Genomic DNA, 19,243 nt, shown 5'->3' on the forward strand with positions numbered 1-19,243 from the left:
ATCGTTTATTTAAAAAATCAAATTAAATTTCTTTTTCAAGTTCAATTAGTATAAAATTCAGGAAAAATATTCAGTTAGGCTTTCGATTTTCCAAATGCGAATTGCTGGGCCTCACGCTTGACACCTGCCATCAGATTTTGTACAACCACCTTGTCCACCTTCTTCGCCGCAGAAAGCCAGTTTGCCTTGAACTGCTGCTCGTCCTTAGCAGTTTTTTTGGTCTTCTTTAGGTTCCGCTTGACAATAGCCCAGTATTTCTTGTCCTTGGGAACCACCTGCACGTTGTTGGCGGCGTACGACTCCATGGCCTTTTTACCGTAATGGCAAGATGCCAAATCCGACCAAAACAGTACGGAACAACCGTGTTTCTTCAGGAAAGGCAGCATACGTTTATTCAAACACTCTTTCACGTAAATTTCTTGGTTGACAGTCCCGGAAGCTATGAAAATGCTGCTTTTCAAGCCACAGGTACAGATGGCTTGCCAAACCAGATATTTCTTTGCGAACTTTGACAGTTTTATTGCGAACTTTGACAGTTTTATCGTCGTGTACAGCCTCCGGGATCGCGCTTTGGCCGTCGTTTTTGTTTATTATCGCGATTTGGAGTCACTACCTTCTTGTAAGTCGATAGTCCGGCTCGTTTTTTGGCTCGATGCACGGTTGTAGACGATACACCCAGCTTATTTGCGGCATCTCGTAGAGAGAGGTTAGGGTTTCGCTTGAAACTACCGGCAGCTCTCTTTGTCGTCTCAGCGGCTTCCGGTTTTCGATTTCCCCCCGATCCAGACTTCCTGGCTGTCGACAAACGTTCCCCAAACACTTTAATTACATTTGTAAGGGTTGATTTGGCAACTTTTAGCGATTTTGCCAGCTTTGCGTGCGAGTAGCTCGGATTTTGGCGATGCGCGAGCAAAATTTTGATACGCTGCTCTTCTTGCTTGGACGGCATTTTGACAACTGAAGGGTGAATTCCAAAATCAAAATAGGAGCAACATTCTACACACACACCCCTTCAAAATGAGGGGTGTTCAGGATTTTTAAATGCAAAATTGAAAGAAATAAGTTTATATTGACCAAATTTTGACCGTATCACCCTTTAATTCAAATTTAAACAAAATCTACACTCCAGAAGCCACTGATTTAAATCTAGACAGACTAGGGATGGATCATTTAAATGAAGAAGAATATAAGGCAACTTCAACGTTATTGAAAATTTAAAAATGTATTATTTAAAGATGGTGATAAATTAACAAATACTACAGAAATTCAACATGAAATAAAAACTACAACACAGCAACAGATTAACTGCAAATTATACAGATACCCACCTCAACAGGGAATGGAGGTTAGACGCCAAATTAAATAAATTAAAGAACAAGGCATTATTCAAAAAAGTTACTCTAGGTATTCAAGTCCTCTTATTGGTACCGAAAAGGGTAGATAATTCAGGACAAAAGACTAGTTGTAGATTATAGAAAGTTAAATGAAGTAACAATTGATCACAAATACCCTCTACCTAACATCGATTTAATTTTAGACAAACTAGGAAGAGCTCAATATTTTACGACATTAGATTTGGCTAAAGGTTACCATCAAATTTTAGTAAAAGAAGAATATAGGGAGAAAACAGCTTTTGTTACACCTCACAGTTTATATCAATTTGTAAGGATGTCATTTGGGTTGAAAATGCACCTGCCACTTTTCAACGCCCTATGAATGAAATTTTGAGAGATTTTATAAATAAAACATGCGTAGTATATTTAGACGATATATTAATTTTTGGTACCACGTTACAAGAACAATTGAATGCAATTAGAGATAATTTTAAAGTTTTGGAAAGTAAAAATTTAAAAATTCAAATAGATTTCATGAGAAAGAGACAGAATTTTTATGACACATTTTAACAAAAGGCGGCATGAAACCAAACCCCCTAATACCAAAAAACGGAGAAACAAATAAAAAGTTTTCTCGGACTAAGAGGGTATTATCGGAAATTCGTTAAGAATTACGCTAAAATAGCATAACCAATTACTAAATATTTAAAAAAAGGTGTTAAAATCAATCTAAAGGATCCAATTTACATAGAGGCATTTGAAAATATTGATAAGTTCTCATCCGATATTAGGTTACCTAGATTTTGAAAAACAATCCAATTTGACTATAGATGCATCCAATTACGCCATAGGAGCTGTGCTATCGCAGGAACTATACCCAGTGTGTTACGCTTCAAGGACTTTAAATAATCATGAGAGAAACTATTCCGCGACAAACAAAGAATTTTTGGCAATACTATGGAGTGTTAATTATTTTAGACCCTATGTCAATGTGGTAAACGGTTCAACATTCTAACTGACCACCAACCTATTAAATTTCTTCATTCAAAATATAAAGATAAGAATGTGGTGACATGTCCTTATAATATATATATAAGTATCAAAGATATAAATATCAAAGATGGTTACTAAAGCTAGGGGAGTATCAATTTGATATTGAATACTTAAAAGGCAAGGAAAATAGGGTAGAATAGAAAATAATGAGAAATTAAAGCGGATGAAATAGACAGTGGAAGTACGGAAATTTTTAATTTATCAGTGAATAATATAGAAGACAATAAATCAATTGCAAAAATACACTCAGCAGAAGAGCATTTAGGTGATCATTTTATAATCAAAGAGGAAATAGTAAACAAATGCAAAACACAAATTATTTTGACAAACAATAAAACAGGAGAATTTAAAACACTACATGAAAAAAGAATAATATTCATTGCCGAAAACGATTTTGAGCAAATGGGAGACATATTTAGAAGATACATAAAGACAGGAAAAATTGGGATATATTCTGAAATTTCTGACCATAGTAACAACGTAGTTCAAGAAAAACTTATTGAAATGTATTCAAACGAAAACCAAATAAAATTCATTAAATGCTCTATGAGAGCACAGGACATTGAAACTGAAGTCGAAGCTGTTAAACAAATTTCCTTATACCATGTTAAAGAAAGCTTACACTCAGGCATATCAGAAACATACAATCAAATCAGAAATAAAATATACTACCCAAAATTGCTGGAATTAATTTGTCAGGCCTATAAAACCAAAATTTAATGCTACGGAAACACCGACAAGAAAAAATGAAATTATATACATAGATACATATGTTATCAAGGGACACTATTTCTTAACTGTTATAGATAAATTTACAAAATTTGGAGCATCGTATCCATTAAATGACAGGAATCATATCACCATTATATTATAGGCAAGTTAAATGAGAGTATGGAAGAATATCAAGAAAAAATAACAGAAGGATTCATAAAGAATTATAAAACCCTTAGGCACAAAGAAAAACCTAAATTTAGAAAAAGGAAATTACAAAATATTCATCCCATAAATATTAAAAAAGCTTTAAAATTTTCAGGCCCTAATAATAACCTTAATGATAATGACGTAAACACCACGGACTGAAACGACAATGACTCTTACGGAAATAATAGATCAGACAGGATTTATAGACACAGAAATTAGAAATCAGGACATAGTTTTAGACAATGACATAATCTTACACATAATAAACATCGACGAGATAGAACAAACTATGGACGATTATGACAGACAAACAATACAACGCCACTTTTCACAAACTGACGAGACAATAAACAACCAAATATATATTAATGACCACTTTAGCTTAGCAATAGATCAAATCAAACACATAATTAAGAATGATAGAAAAATTATTGATAAAAGCATTAACATTATAAATAAAGTAGAAAATGAAGACTACAAACAACATATGTACATGCAACAAATGATAAAAATTCAATTGTTAAAAAGTAAAATAGAGCAAATTCAAAATAATGTAGTTTCTGCAAAGTATGGAATAATTCACTCAAATAGTCTAACTAATAACGAGATCACAAAATATAATAAAGATTTTAACAAATTAAAGTATTTGTATAAATCACTAGAATTGTCAAGGAAGTAATTTTAATTTGTAACGACCGTGATTCAAAAAATTGTAACTGATTCCACATGAAAATAGCACAATTCTTCAATAGACCATATTACGTTAATTTGAAAATAGCACAATTCTTCAATAGACCATATTACTCAATCAATGGCTATAGATGGAAGTACGGACTGTACAGTGTTCGTGATAATTGTATGGATTTTTGACGGAATTTGCCGCGATAGATTTTTGGTTTAAAAAAATTAGTTCCCAATTTATTTGTTGATAGATTTATTGATAGATTTTTGGATTACTGACATCCGCTTGTTTAATTTATTTCATATTCTAAATGTTATGAACATTTAATATTAACATATAATTTGGTGGATATTAATGTACAAATGTGCCTAATGAATTGCTAATAACTGTTTGTGTTACTAGAATTGCTACTTATTAATTCCATATTCATGTTTCATTTTATTACTTTAATTATAAAAACGTAAAAAACTTGTTATAAAATAGAGTACCATTTGGTATAAAAAATACTTTTTTGTGTTCGTTTTATTACTTTTTAAAAAGCCGATTTTTCAACCCTGACCTTAGGCAAACGGCCAACCTTCCAATAAGCGGTTTGAAAGACTGCAAATAATGGTAGCTAAGGGCAAAGCAACAAATTTTCGATCCCCTGGAATATATGTGATACCGCTTCGCAGTTTTCTGGTATGTTACTGCGTCAAGATACCCAAATTAGATATATTTTGAAGAAAGTTTCCAACCTATTTGTCCATCCTGTTAGAAACCTAAGTAGTATTTATTTTCAGTAGTAGTTGTGGGGGATTAGTGGTTCAAATTTGTTTACAACGACAGCGATAGCTCAAACGATCAGTTTCAAAAATAAAAGATTTTTAGCACTGTGAAAAGAGCTATGGACAGTAACCGGCCATCGATACTCCCTGTATTAGATCTAAGAAAGGCCTTTGATTCGATTGATCATGACATATTACATTATAAGCTCAATGACCAATTATTTTCCTCTGGTACATCTTGTAATTTGATGTCTTCTTTTCTGTCACGAAGCTCACAATTTGTTTCAAATAATGGTCAGAACTCGAATTTGTGTGATATTTATTCTGGGGTTCTTGGGGTTCCTCAAGGTTCTATATTAGAACCAATCTTATTTATGCTTTACATGAATGATATAACACAGTCTGTAACGACTCGATGATAACATTGGACGTGTATTCCTTTGGGCTTCCGCTAACAAGATAAGGATTAACCTCGAGAAGACTAAATGTGTGACATTCGGAAGGTACCGAAATGAACAACTCAGTGTTTCAGATGCTCGTTTGATGATGTCATTAGTTCGAGGTGTTTATGCCTCTTTTTTCCGGGTCATGAAATACGATATACCCAATTATATATCTTCTAGCTTTTCATTTCTCAATTCCAGCAGAAATTGTTGGATTTTAATAGAGCAATTTTTGAACGCTCATTTGCTGTTTGTATTGCTATGCTTTGGAATCGTCTCCCTGCTAGCATCAAAGACTTCTTCAGCATTTCTGTGAGTTAAATTAAACCTATCATAACTGTTGTCGCTAACAATTTTAACTTTATTGCATTTAAATAGTTAATAATTGGTTTTATTAGGGAAAGTGCGTTTTGATTTTAGTTTAGGATATCTATATATAAGTCGCATAAATTGTATTTCTATCAATATGTAGTCCAATGTAGTCCAATGGGCTTTAATTGATTAATAAAGATTGAATTGAAATATAATATTTATATAACATTGGGACTGGTACATAACATTGTTAACTAAAATGTACATTAATGTATCACTTACTTGATTATATTACCAGCGCTTTGGGAAATTTCATTTTGGGTCACTTTTGTTATTCGGCACATGGAATTGATATCTTGGCCCATGTCCCACACCTCAATGCAACTTTTTTCTGTTAGAACATAAAGTAAATTTCGGCTTTTATCTGTGGCCATACGAACGATCGGGTCATTTTCCTTTCGAAGAGCATAGTATACTTTTTTAAAATAACACGGAGTATTGCAAAGCTTATTTGATACATACCGAAAAAACTTTTAGAAAGCTAGGCGTCATATAAGATACAATTCCTTGTGAGTGGTTAATCTTTTTACATCGTTTTCCAAACCAACTGGATTCAGCTTGGTAAGATACTTCGTATAAACATCCGTCTCTTCCTCCAAGGAATATACGACCACTTTGAGTGCCCAACACGACATTAATTGAAATATTATCAGTACTTAACACGAAAATCGGCTTGCTTATTAATTGAATCTCTTCAAAAGTATTTTGTACACTGCGAACTGGCGATGATATTGTTTTAGTAGTGTCTCCAAAAGTAACACCTAGAAATGTAAGACATGCATAAGTATTAATTTTAATTTACAATCGAAATTTATATCTAGAAAGGGCACTATAAATATAAAACGCCAGTTACATGTGTTGATGAAATGAGATGTTTGGGTGTTTTTCTGGACGGAAGACTTAATTTTGGAGCCCATATTGATACTTGTTTTCAAATGTATTAATTTCCCTACGTAGGCTCTACAGTACTTGTTTGTCAGGAGAAAGCTTTCATTTGGTTTACTTATGTCATATATTTGCTACTGTGTTGAAGTGGTTTCCGGTACGACTGGGGAGAATATGCATAAGCTGGAAAGGATATTTAATATCGTAGAACGTTTTGTGTTTAGTTTGGGTCGATTTGACCACGTTTCGGAATAAGTTATAGAATTCCTTGGTATGCCTTTTGCACTGTACGTTCATTGCGGAACCTGATCTTGTTTTATAGGGCTATCCAATGTGGACCTAGGTTGCTTTTTCTTGATAAGGAGTTCTTCTCCAGATCGACTCGCAAACCTCAGATTATGTTGCCTCGTATCTCGCATTCTATATGTGAACGTTACTTCATTGTCCGCGTTATTCGTATATGGAATAGACTACCTTTAAATCTTCGCAGTTTCTGTTTTCCCATTAATGGTTTTGGAACTAGTTTCTTGGAGTTTTCTTTAACACGAATATAATCATTGTTATCGCATTATTAACGGGTGTTCACATTTACAAGTCCTTTGGCTGGGGAGCCTTTTTTCCTTTTATATCTTAATATGTATTTAATATTTAGTATACTTACTACTTGTAAATATAGTTTATTATTATTTATTTTTTTATTTATTTAACTCATTTTACAACGAAGCCGAAATGGACATATACGGTTACAGGGATACTCAAAATAAGGAATTACATTAAATTTACTTAAAAAAGAAATTATAAAAATAATTAGGACTACAATCAAGTACTGCAAAAACTTGACATTATTACACCTTATTACTAAGTATATATCTTACTACTATATGTAGACTACGTTACAAAAACCATTTGATATATAAATATAAAAATTTAGGAATTGATTACTACTCTCAAATGCCTACTAACGCAGGTTATTAACCAATAAGTTTAATTATTTCATTTTTCATTTATTATTCTCCAAAGTAATATACACAAAGCCAAACCTGGCCTAATTAACAATATATTACAGATTTATGCGGTAATAAACTAACTACAATAACAGGTTTATTAAGAAAAAATATTTAAAAAAAAAATCTAAAAGAATTGAATAACAATTAAGCAAATAAATAAATATATAATAAAAATATTAGAATTAACATAAAAAAATATATATATAAATTAATTTTTTTTTTTTTTTAAATTACAAGACCTTGGCTCCCCAGCCTACAACAATAAAGAAATAAAAAAAATATGTGAAATTATGGTCCATTATTGATGACTAGAAAAAGAAATGATTTTTATCATTGAATACATTCTTTTAAATGAAGAAAATGTCTTCGAGAAAATTCCTTAGTAGAATAAGAAAACTTTCTTAAATGAAGCGGAAGACGATGCCAGATTCTAGCGACACGCACTGTAAAAGATCGATCACAAACAGCCGTATTAAAGCGAGGGAAAATTATCTGCGGATTTCTGATTGACCTTGAAAAAATAAAACGGCTTCGGAGCAGAGGTGGAGAACCCGTTTTTACTAGCCTATAAAACAACATCAAAACCTTATGCTCAATATACATAGGAAAAGGCACCCCTAGAAACTCTAATACACTGCCCGAAGTGTGATCATTGCGCCTTAAAGAGAAAACAAACCGGACAATCATATTCACTATTCGTTGTAGCCTACTAAAACAAGCCAAATTCGCACCTGATACTACTTCAATACAGTAATTAACAGAAGACATTAGTAATGAAAAACCCAATCTCTTCCTAATATGAACTGGCATAAACAAATTTAGCGAGTAAAGCCTCCGAAGAGTGGACATAACTTTCGAAAAAATAGAGTCAACATGATGTTCAAAACTAAGTCTCCTATCCAACACTACACCAAGACATCTCATCTCAGTAACGAAAGGGACTCCATAACCATTGACTTTTATATTCAATTCTACTTCATTATTTGTATGATAAAAGAACATAGCTCTAGATTTAGAGTTATTTATGACAAAATCATTATCACAAACCCACCGACTAACATGTTCCAAAACATGATTAATATTCATCTCAAGTTGTAAAGTAGAAGTACTACTGAAAAAAAGATGGATATCATCCGCATAAAGAAACGGAAAACATTCACCAATTGGAGACGAAACAAAAATATCATTCACATACAATATAAAAAGCAGTGGTCCAAGAACGGATCCTTGTGGGACACCACTAGAAATATGTCTAATCTCAGAATTAACACCACGTACAGAGACAAACTGTGATCGTCCAGATAAATAAGATGAGATGAGTCTGCAGGCAGTATCAGAGAAATGAAACTGAGCTCGAAGCTTCTGAATCAATTTCGAATGGTTCATCCTGTCAAATGCCCTTGATAAATCCAGACCAACTAAAACTCCATATTCACCACAACCAATAGTTTCTCTGATTGCATCTGTCAAGTGAAGCAGATGTGAGGCTGTACTAATTCCATGGCGAAATCCATATTGGAAATCGTTGAGCAATGTTCGATCATCTATGTACTCCTGAACAGCATCTCTCACTACATATTCAAAGAGCTTGGATAAAGAAGGCAAAATACTAATTGGCCTCAAATTCTCCACATTAAACGAGCCTTTACTCTTAGGAACAGGAACCACCTTAGCGACTTTCCATGCATCCGGATATTTACATGTCAGAATTATGCTATTAAAAAGGTGAAGCAAGAGACAAGAAATATACGGAAATATAATCTTCAGAAACTTAACAGGGATGCCATCCACTCCTACCGATGAGGGTTTGAGACTATCCATAGCTTTCTCAATATCAGACCCAAAAACACAATTGAAAGAAAAAGTATCTAATGATTCGCCTACCATTTCTCCACTCCAACCAGAAAAAGTTTGACTGTTTACTCCAGATAATGTGTTCGAGACGAAAAAATCATTAACATAATTAACATCAATGTCAGGGACACAATCATCATCATCCAAACAACCAGAAGATCTTAACGTTGACCAGATTTGGGTATCATCCATTCTACTAAACATACCACAGTAATACCTTCTCCTCTCCGAACGCATGACCGATTTAGTCTTATTCCTGTACACACAATAAGCACGCCAATTCTCATCACTGCGGCACCTTAGATATTCCCTATAAGCTATATCTCTAAGAGGTCTATAATACCTTATTCGGCTAGAATCCAACCAAGTGTCCGTCCTCGTCATCTTTCTTTTCCTTACAAGAGGAACAAATGAAAATAGATCTCTTATAAGATCAGACAATATATCAAGTTGCATATCAACATTAGATGTAAAGAAAAAGGCATCATAATTAAAGTTATTATAGATATTGAAAAAACCATCCCAATCAATACTACGATAGTCACGATACTCAATAAATTCCTCCGAATTGCTTACTGGAAAAGATAGACATCCAAAAATGAATGCATGGTGGGAGATAGCAGGACATTGTGCCTGGTCATACATCTTAATACATGTGATATCACTAACCATAACATAGTCTATCAGGGAACAAGTGTCATGAGCCACATCAAAATGAGTGGGACAAGATTTATGGAGAATATTCATACCCAAACGACTACAGATGGAGCGCATATGCGCAGATTTATTTATATCAAATAAATTACAATTAAAATCCCCCACTATAATTATATTGGAGAACCTAGATAAAAGTTCAGAGTGCATTCTCTCAAAAACATCCACTCGCCCATGAGGTATATAAACAACACCAAACAGGAGACTAGAGGAACTGCACTGAATATCAAGGAAAAGAGACTCACAACCAAGGGAGTTGTTTGAACGAAAAGCGACTTTATACTTCATTCTCGAAGACACGTAAATACCCACTCCGCCACCTCTACCAACGGACCGATCATTACGAACAAGTGAATACCCGGGAATAGTAACCGCTTTAGAAGGTACATAAGGCTTTAGCCAAGTTTCAGAGACACCAAATGCCTTAATTCCACTGTTTACAAGCAAGCTTTTAATTTCATCCATTTTGGTGCTATAATTTGATGGACGAATACTTTGACAATTCATATGGCCAAAATTAAAATCATCTTTTAATCTACCAAATTTCCTTTTAAAATAAGACACATCATCAATAATGGGACCAAGGTTAATGTTATGAACCATTGATAATAAGGAATAAACAATTTTTGGGGAGCCTAAATTTAAATTGGATCATTACCATTTTTTTTTCTTTTTGTTTTTTTTTTTTTTTTTTAACACATGAAATTGCTATAAAAACAAAAATAACCATGAAAGTTTCCCGGAAAAAGTAACTAAAAGCAATTTTAAATCTACTAAAAATATACATTTTTAATTTATAGGGTCTTCAGTAGTATTTAATAATCTACTGCATTCATCCAAGTCAAAAACCTTCTCCCCCTTATCTGGAAAGGTCACTCTGACCTTAGGCAGATCTCCATTCACAAGTACATATTTAGTGATAATTTTTTTATTCCGGAGTTTCCGGCACTTATAAAGAAGTGCAGACGAGTCTTGTGTCAAATGATCATTCAAATAGACCCTAGATAAAGAAACTCCACCAACTACTTCCTTTAGTTGAATAGGTTTGCGCCGATGATAATTCGCCATTACTTTATCTCTGGTATATATTGAGTTAAATTTTACTAGAACCGAATTCCTCCCAGCAAAATAACAACTGTGCTGTATATCACGGTTCTGTATATCAATATCACACAGGCTACAAATTTTTACAATGGACTGTCTTAAGTCTGGTATATCAGTGGGTAGCCCATTCACTACGATGTTAGCTCTATTCAACCTCCTTTGAAGAACATTATTATTCTTTGTTAAACTTTTGATGTCAGCTGAAAGCCTTTTATTTATTTCAGCCAGCGAAGATTGACAATTAGCAATATCTTTCTTTACTTGTGACAAGTCTGTTTGGCAGACAACAATATCCTTTTTCATATCAGCAATCTGTTGCATTAACTCAAATTTTACCTTATTAATGATATCATGTACTTTACTTTTAAACTCCATCATACATTTATGTATTTGGGTTTCCATCTCTGCATTTAGAGAGTTTGCCAAGCTATCTAAGCGAAGCTCCAAACCCGCAATGTCATTTTTCTCTGTTGAGACCGCAGTGGCAGAGACCACCGCGGCATCCACAGCACCATCAACAGATTTACCACCAACATGACTTACAGAGTTAGATACCACAGCAGAACCAATAGTAACATCCATAGAGGCAGAGAGAACAGGCTCCACAGCGGCTACAACCAGAGCATTCTCAGCAACAATAGGCAAATCGCTGCAACTACTTGAGCATTTGACACATGTATATACTAACATTTTGTTATTTCGAGCCTCGTCCTCAGTGAAGCCAACACAGGCAAGGTGGAAACAATCGGAGCACCCAGAACATCGCATATTATACTTCGTTTTTAGTATTTTCTCTTTGCAAATTGGACAAAGAAATATTTTAGAAGCAAGCGGCATGGTGGTAAATAAACAATCAATCAGATGGCGGCAGCTTTTGTTTGTTTACATATACTGATCAACAGGTCACAAAAAGTTGCAATTTTATGTAATCTACAAATCAAGAATAATCCAGCAGATATATGAGTTTTTCCGTTATCTGCGATGCAAAAATATTAAACTGGAATCACAATTGAACTACTTTAAAATCTTGTTTAAAACGATTTTAATTATTTTTCCGAGAGGCAAAAATTTAGTTAGTTGTTCATAGCAGTGTTGCCAATTCTATGCCAATTATTTGCAACTAAAAATTTAATACTTAATTAATACTTAAATTTCGGTATCAGGCTAACATGAAATATAATAAGCAACGATGAGCCCGTCGTAAAACTAGGAAAAACACGACTAATGTACGCGTTAGAATTGTTGTATCCTGGAAACCAGTTTCTGTAAATTGTCACATGTTGTAGTTGACTGTAGAAACAATAAGCATTGTTCGACTGTTCACCACTTAGGTGAATTCTAACAAATTAGCTTTCTAAAAATAAATTTCGTGTTGTTGCATTACTATGTAACAAAACGAAATTAAAATAAGATTAAGGGACTTGTAAGTTATATGAAAAGATGATGTACAGTGGGAGAAAAGATGATGTACAGTGGGAGAAAAGATGATTCAATTTGTAAGAGGAAATTTCCCAAATGTTTTCTCCATAAGGAGTTAGCATAAAGGGCCCAAAATTGAGTTATCTCTCCCAGCCAGATCTATACAAAAGGCTGTGGAAAGGTTCATTCGCCCGAACCGAAACATGTACAGTACAGGCGTGTATAGATTTGTATCTGGCGTTTTCCAATGGCTCTATTAACCATGTTCCTTAATCTATTCTGTCCATAAAAGCTCGAAAAATAATTGTATAATTAGGCTTAAATAATATATATTTTTATGTTAACAATTTTTAATCCTCGAACTTATATACATATTTGAGTTATTTTGTTTTTTTTTTAATAAAAACTAACTAGGACTGCATAAACTTGACATATAGTTGCACCTTAATACTAAGTATATATATTAGGTTAAACAGCGTTGGGAACTACAATATGTAGACTACGTTACAAAAACAATTTGACATATGTATATAAAAAAGAAACAAAAAAAAATTAACTGATAATTAGGAATTGATTACAACTCGCAAATGCCTACTTACAAAGGTTGTACTATAAATATTGTTATATTATTTTCTAGACTTGTTTTTTATTTTATTTATTTTATTTATTTATTTTTTTTTATTTTGTTATTTTTTATACCCACCACCATAGAATGGTGATGGGGGTATAATAAGTTTGTCATTCCGTTTGTAACACATCGAAATATCGATTTCCGACTATATAAAGTATATATATTCTTGATCAGGGAGAAATTCTAAGACGATATAACGATGTCCGTCTGTCCGTCTGTCTGTCTGTCTGTCTGTCTGTTGTAATCACGCTACAGTCTTCAATAATGAAGCAATCGTGCTGAAATTTTGCACAAACTCGTCTTTTGTCTGCAGGCAGGTCAAGTTCGAAGATGGGCTATATCGGTCCAGGTTTTGATATAGTCCCCATATAAACCGACCTCCCGATTTGGGGTCTTGGGCTTATAGAAATCGTAGTTTTTATCCAATTTGCCTGAAATTTGAAATCTGGAGGTATTTTATGACCATAAAGAGGTGTGCCAAAAATGGTGAGTATCGGTCCATGTTTTGGTATAGCCCCCATATAGACCGATCTCCCGATTTTACTTCTTGGGCTTACAGAAACCGCAGTTTTTATTCAATTTACTTGAAATTGGAAATCTAGAGGTATTGTAGGACCACAAATACGTGTGCCAAAAATTGTGAGTATCGGTCCATATTTTGGTATGGTCCCCATATAAAACGACCTCCCGATTTGGGGTCTTGGGCTTATAGAAATCGTAGTTTTTATTCAATTTGCCTGAAATTTGAAATCTAGAGGTATTTTATGACCATAAAGAGGTGCGCTAAAAATTGTGAGTATCGGTCCATGTTTTGGTATAGCCCCCATATAAAACGACCTCCCGATTTTGGGTCTTGGGCTTATAGAAACCGTAGTTTCTATCCAATTTGTCTGAAATTGGATATCTAGAGGTATTTTAGGACCATAAAGAGGTGTGCCGAAAATGGTGAGTAACGGTCCATATTTTGGTATAGCCCCCATATAGACCGATTTCCCGATTTTACTTCTTGGGCTTCTAGAATCCGAAGTTTTTATCCTATTTGCCTGAAATTGGAAATCTAGAGGTATTTTCGGGTCATAAAGAGGTGTGCTGAAAACGGTGAGTATCGGTCCATATTTTAGTATAGCCCTCATAAGAACGATCTCCCGATTTAACTCCTTGGGTTTCTAGAAACCGTAGTTTTTATCTGATTTGCCTGAATTTGTAAATATTCTGATATTTTATGCTCACAAAAACGTGTATCGGATTAAGTTTTTATCGGTCCATTTGATAATGCATCCATATAGACCGACTTCACTTCTTGACGGTGTAGAAGGCGCACTGATCATGAAAATTGCTTGAAACTCAATGTAATATTTCCAGATTTTACTTCCACAGATTTAAGATTTCAAATTAAGACGTTATTTTATAATTTTCTTGCACACTTACAAGAGATGTTAATGATTCCTCTAAAACTCAAACAAAAATGGTTCTTATAAATCCTGAATCTGATATAGTCCTCATAGGTGAAATCTTTAAATTTATCTTCGGGAAGTGTCCTCAAGTCCTCAAGCCCTCCTGAAATTTCAAAGGAAACCCTAATATTTGGTTCATGGTGGTGGGTATTTAAGATTCGGCCCGGCCGAACTTAGTGCTATATATACTTGTTTGTTTTAGTAATTTGTTTGTTTTTTATTTTTATTATTATTATTATTTTTTTTTTTTGTTTTTTTTTTTGTTTGGGCAATATCATGTAAACATGTGCAATTAATGCTGCTGACTTGAACAATAATAATCAAAAATTCTTTATTTTGTTATTTTTTTGTTTTAATATATTGTTTGTTTTTTATTTTTATTATTATTATTATTATTATTTTTTTTTTTGTTTTTTTGTTTGGGCAATATCATGTAAACATGTGCAATTAATGCTGCTGACTTGAACAATAATAATCAAAAATTCTTTTGCGAAATGTATTCAAGGAAAAATGAAAGGATTTAAAGGAAACTAGCAAAACATTGAATGCACGGGCTACCCTAACCTGAAACGATCGCTCTAGGATAGGAGTAAGCAATGGTAAACGAAGTTGCGGGTTTCTGACCGATCTACAAAATTGGAATAATTCAATCAAAAAAGCAGGTTCCTGACTTCTAAAGACTTTGTAGAAGAAGAGCAGATTCCTAATATTTAAAAATTCTAAAAATTTACATCCAAGAAATTCGATAACATATTGAGTAACATGCTGCCTTAAATTCACGTTATTTATAAATCGAATAACTCTGTTAAAAAGAAGTCTAAGTTTCTTTAAAATATAAGTAAAAGTACCCGAGTAAACCTCAACACAATAAAGAAAATGAGGCATTATCAAAGCATGTACTATTTTCTTCTTCATAGATTGAGGGAGACATAGCTCCATATTGTACAGTTTCCTAAGTGTAAAGTTAACCTTAGAATTAATAGTATTAATATGACTTTCAAACTTTAATTTCCTATCAACAACCACACCAAGACATTTAAGCTCGTCCACAAATTCTATGAAAGCTCCATTATAACATATGGAAACAGATCTATCACCACTACCGAACCACATCGCTCTTGTCTTATCTACATTCACAGACAACTTATTTACCCCCATCCATTCCCCCAAGTTACTCATGGAGTAATCAATTGTACTTTGTAACACCTCAACAAAGCCAGAGGAACTTTTAAAAAGAATTTGTACATCATCGGCAAATGCAAACACTGAACAGTTAGAACATAAAAGAGAATTAAACAAATCATTTATGAACAAAATAAATAGTAACGGACCAAGGACGGACCCCTGTGGCACCCCACTTCTTACCACCAAAAAAACTAGAACAGCGACCATTGCTACGCACATATTGAAACCTACAAGACAGATAGGACATCAAGAGTGTGCAAGCCGATCTAGAAAATCCGTAGATTCTATGTAATTTATCAATAAGAATACCATGGTCAAGTCTGTCAAAAGCTTTCTCTAAGTTAAGCGAAAGTAAAACGCAATGACCCTGACTGCCAATAACTTTGCGAACGTTCTCAGTAAGACCAAGTAGTGCCGATGTCGTGCTCCGATCTTTTCTAAATCCCGACTGACCATTAAAGATTTCATAGATACATAATCACTGATTTGAAATTTTATAATATGCTCCATAACTTTAGATAAGATAGGCATAATAGAGATTGGTCTATAACTGTCAGTAGCATCATTCTTGCGTATAGCGATAACCTTCGCACATTTCCATCTGTCAGGGAAAGAAGACGTCATTAGAACTGTATTGACAAGATGCAACAAATGTACACTTATATACGGAAATAAGCGTTTAAGAAAATTTAATTGTATGCCATCAGACCCCACTGCTCTTGACTTTATCATCGAAAATGCATTAAATAAATCGGCAGCCGTAGCTGGACGAAACGAAAGTCCACTGTCCGCAACAGGAAAAAATGGAAAACTTTGGCTCCTTGAGCCCTGAAATGAGGAGAATCTTCTATTCATCTCCTCCACGTCAATATCAATTATGTCCCTATTCCTACCCACCCCATAGTCATTAAGAGTATGCCACATTTCTTTAACAGTTTTACCATCAAACAATCTGTAATGGGCCGCAGTCTTAATTCTTCTTATTATACGCTTAGTTTTATTACGCTGCTTACAATATACCCTCCAATTTTCAATAGATGGCTCTCGCACATACAATTTGTAAGCATAATCTCTAAGAGAAGTACTATAATTAATCCAGCTTCATCTAGGATAGGTTAGTTGGCAGCCCGATGTATCAGGCTCACTTGGACTATTCAGTCCATTGTGATACCACAGTGGTGAACTTCTCTCTTATCACAGAGTGCTGCCCGATTCCATGTTAAGCTCAATGACAAGGGACCTCCTTTTTATAGCCGATTCCGAACGGCGTTCCACATTCCAGTGAAACCACTTAGAGAAGCTTTGTAACCCTCAGAAATGTCACCAGCATTACTGAGGTGGGATAATCCACCGCTGAAAAACTTTTTGGTGTTCGGTCGTAGCAGGAATCGGACCCACGACCTTGTGTATGCAAGGCGGGCATGCTAACCATTGCACCACGGTGGCTCCGGTGGTTATTTTGGTAATAGGTTTAAAATTTCAGGAAGTGTCCTTATATTTTTTCACACGTAAATCATGTAAATTTATAACAAATAACAAAAATATCGAATTACTCGTACAATAGTAACATTTTGTTTCTAATTTTGTTTCTACCTTTTAAGAAAAAATAAATCGCTATACAAAAAAGAATTTTCGATATTTTGTTCGGTTTTTAATGTTATCTAAATGTGAGTAGACACTGTCCCTAATATTTTTCACTTTATATAGGGCAACAAGCCCTACCATGAAAAAAAGCTTCTCTAATTGGTTTCACTGGTATGTGGAAAGCCGTTCGGACTCGGCTACAAAAAGGAGGCCCCTTCTCATTGAGCTTAACATGGAATCGGGCAGCAGTCAGTGATAAAAGAGAAGTCCACCAATGTGGTATCACAATGGACTGAATAGTCTAAGTGACCAGATACATCGGGCTGCCAACTAACCTATCCTAGATGAAGCTGGAAAATACCTGAGAGTAATATTGATGTTTAGACGGGAATAACACAATACGCGACGGAATACCGTGGCGGTTAGGGGCGCCAAATTAAAATGTATCCTAATTCCTTGGCGGAAAATGAGTGTTGGCATTGCTCATATTTTGTTATTATTCAGCACTAGACTTTGTTGTGCCTGGCCAGGAGGGCATTATTTTATCTTCAAATAACTCACAAATAACAAAATATTACGTTTTATTCAACTCCAATATGAAATATTGAAAACTCATGTTATATTGACATCAACAGCACTCAGAAACAAGAAAAGTGGAAATTTGCAGACAAGCTTATTGTATTTCTCTTCGCGGAAAAAATGTTTCGCCTATCGCTAAGGTTAGGTTAAAGTGGCAGCCCGATTAAGTTTCAGGCTCTCTAAGCTATTCAATCCATTGTGATACCACATTAACTAAAAGTACCTATTACACATGGGCACTTCTAGTTTTAACCGCTGGCCCTTCTCGTTTATTTTCTTGGTGAACATACCAGATTGTTCTCTAAGGTTATATTTACACACTAAAATAACGCTAACATTGCCTAAAAGAAGAAAACTTAAATAGTCAATAATTAAGAACTGTCATTGTACTTTAAGGAGAAAATAGGGAAGAATCGCAGCTAAGAATTCCAGAATTATACGAATTACATCATATTGATTTTCTTAGTGTGGGAAAACTTTTATGGATAGAATATTCAATAAACCAATTGCCAAGAGCTTTCTCTACTTCTGATGAACATTACGAATTCAAAATAATGCCCCCTGTTTACAAATTAGCTAGTTTCCATACTGCTATTTTGAATAAGGAATTTAAATGGGAGAAATATCTTGGCAATGAGGAAAAAATCTGGGAAATCTTTAACTTGAAAGTTTTCTCGAAGAAACATGATTTCCTTAGATTTCCAATAATCTTATAGGAGCAACTGCAGTTTATAGGCCCCTCACCGAATTACTTAAAATTAATATATGTTGTGTCATTTGGTGAGCTGATTCCAACATAGTGACCCATACCCGGGGGAAGTACCCGGGTCTTGAGATATAGCCCTCCAAAGGGTCAATAAAAACTTGATATATCTCTTTTGTCCAATCAAGACTTCGTATCATATGAAAGCTTATTCAAAGCACTTTTATACGCAAAAAATATTTTTTTAATATTTAATTTAGTTTGGGAGATATAAATAAAAAAAGAAAATTTTTTATCCTAATTTTTTGTTATTTTCGTTCTATCCCAAAAACTCTTCGATTATACCCAATGATTTTTTATACATAGCTTGAAAGCCTAGTTTCTGGCCTTTCGATTGTACTAGATGTCTTTATATGTCAATTTTTAGCAATGTTATTGAGCTTTTATTCTGAGTAGAAAAAATTGTTTTATTACTGAAATAATTTTTGTATGTTGTAAGTATTAACCCAAGGGGGAAAAGTGGCCGGTCGGACAGAGTCCAAAGTGGGCTAA

General features: G+C 34.1%; 1 protein-coding gene and 1 long non-coding RNA gene across 4 annotated transcripts in view; both read right to left on the reverse strand.

Moving 5' to 3' along the window:
* LOC142223579 (uncharacterized) overlaps positions 1-19,243 on the reverse strand; it is a 379,474-nt gene that overhangs the window by 351,653 nt on the left and 8,578 nt on the right. The window lies entirely within an intron of this gene.
* The window catches only part of Nup154 (nuclear pore complex protein Nup154), a 186,260-nt gene that overhangs the window by 165,204 nt on the left and 1,813 nt on the right, over positions 1-19,243 (reverse strand). For all 3 annotated transcript variants that reach the window (XM_075295767.1, XM_075295768.1, XM_075295766.1), the window contains exons 5-6: positions 6,035-6,333; positions 5,795-5,967 (exon numbers count right to left, since the gene is read on the reverse strand). In XM_075295767.1, coding sequence (XP_075151882.1) covers positions 5,795-5,967; positions 6,035-6,333 — 472 coding nt within the window. The remainder of the gene's footprint in view (positions 1-5,794; positions 5,968-6,034; positions 6,334-19,243) is intronic.

Source organism: Haematobia irritans, chromosome 2 (genome assembly GCF_050003625.1).
Source record: "Haematobia irritans isolate KBUSLIRL chromosome 2, ASM5000362v1, whole genome shotgun sequence".
NCBI classification, from domain to species: Eukaryota; Metazoa; Arthropoda; class Insecta; order Diptera; family Muscidae; genus Haematobia; species Haematobia irritans.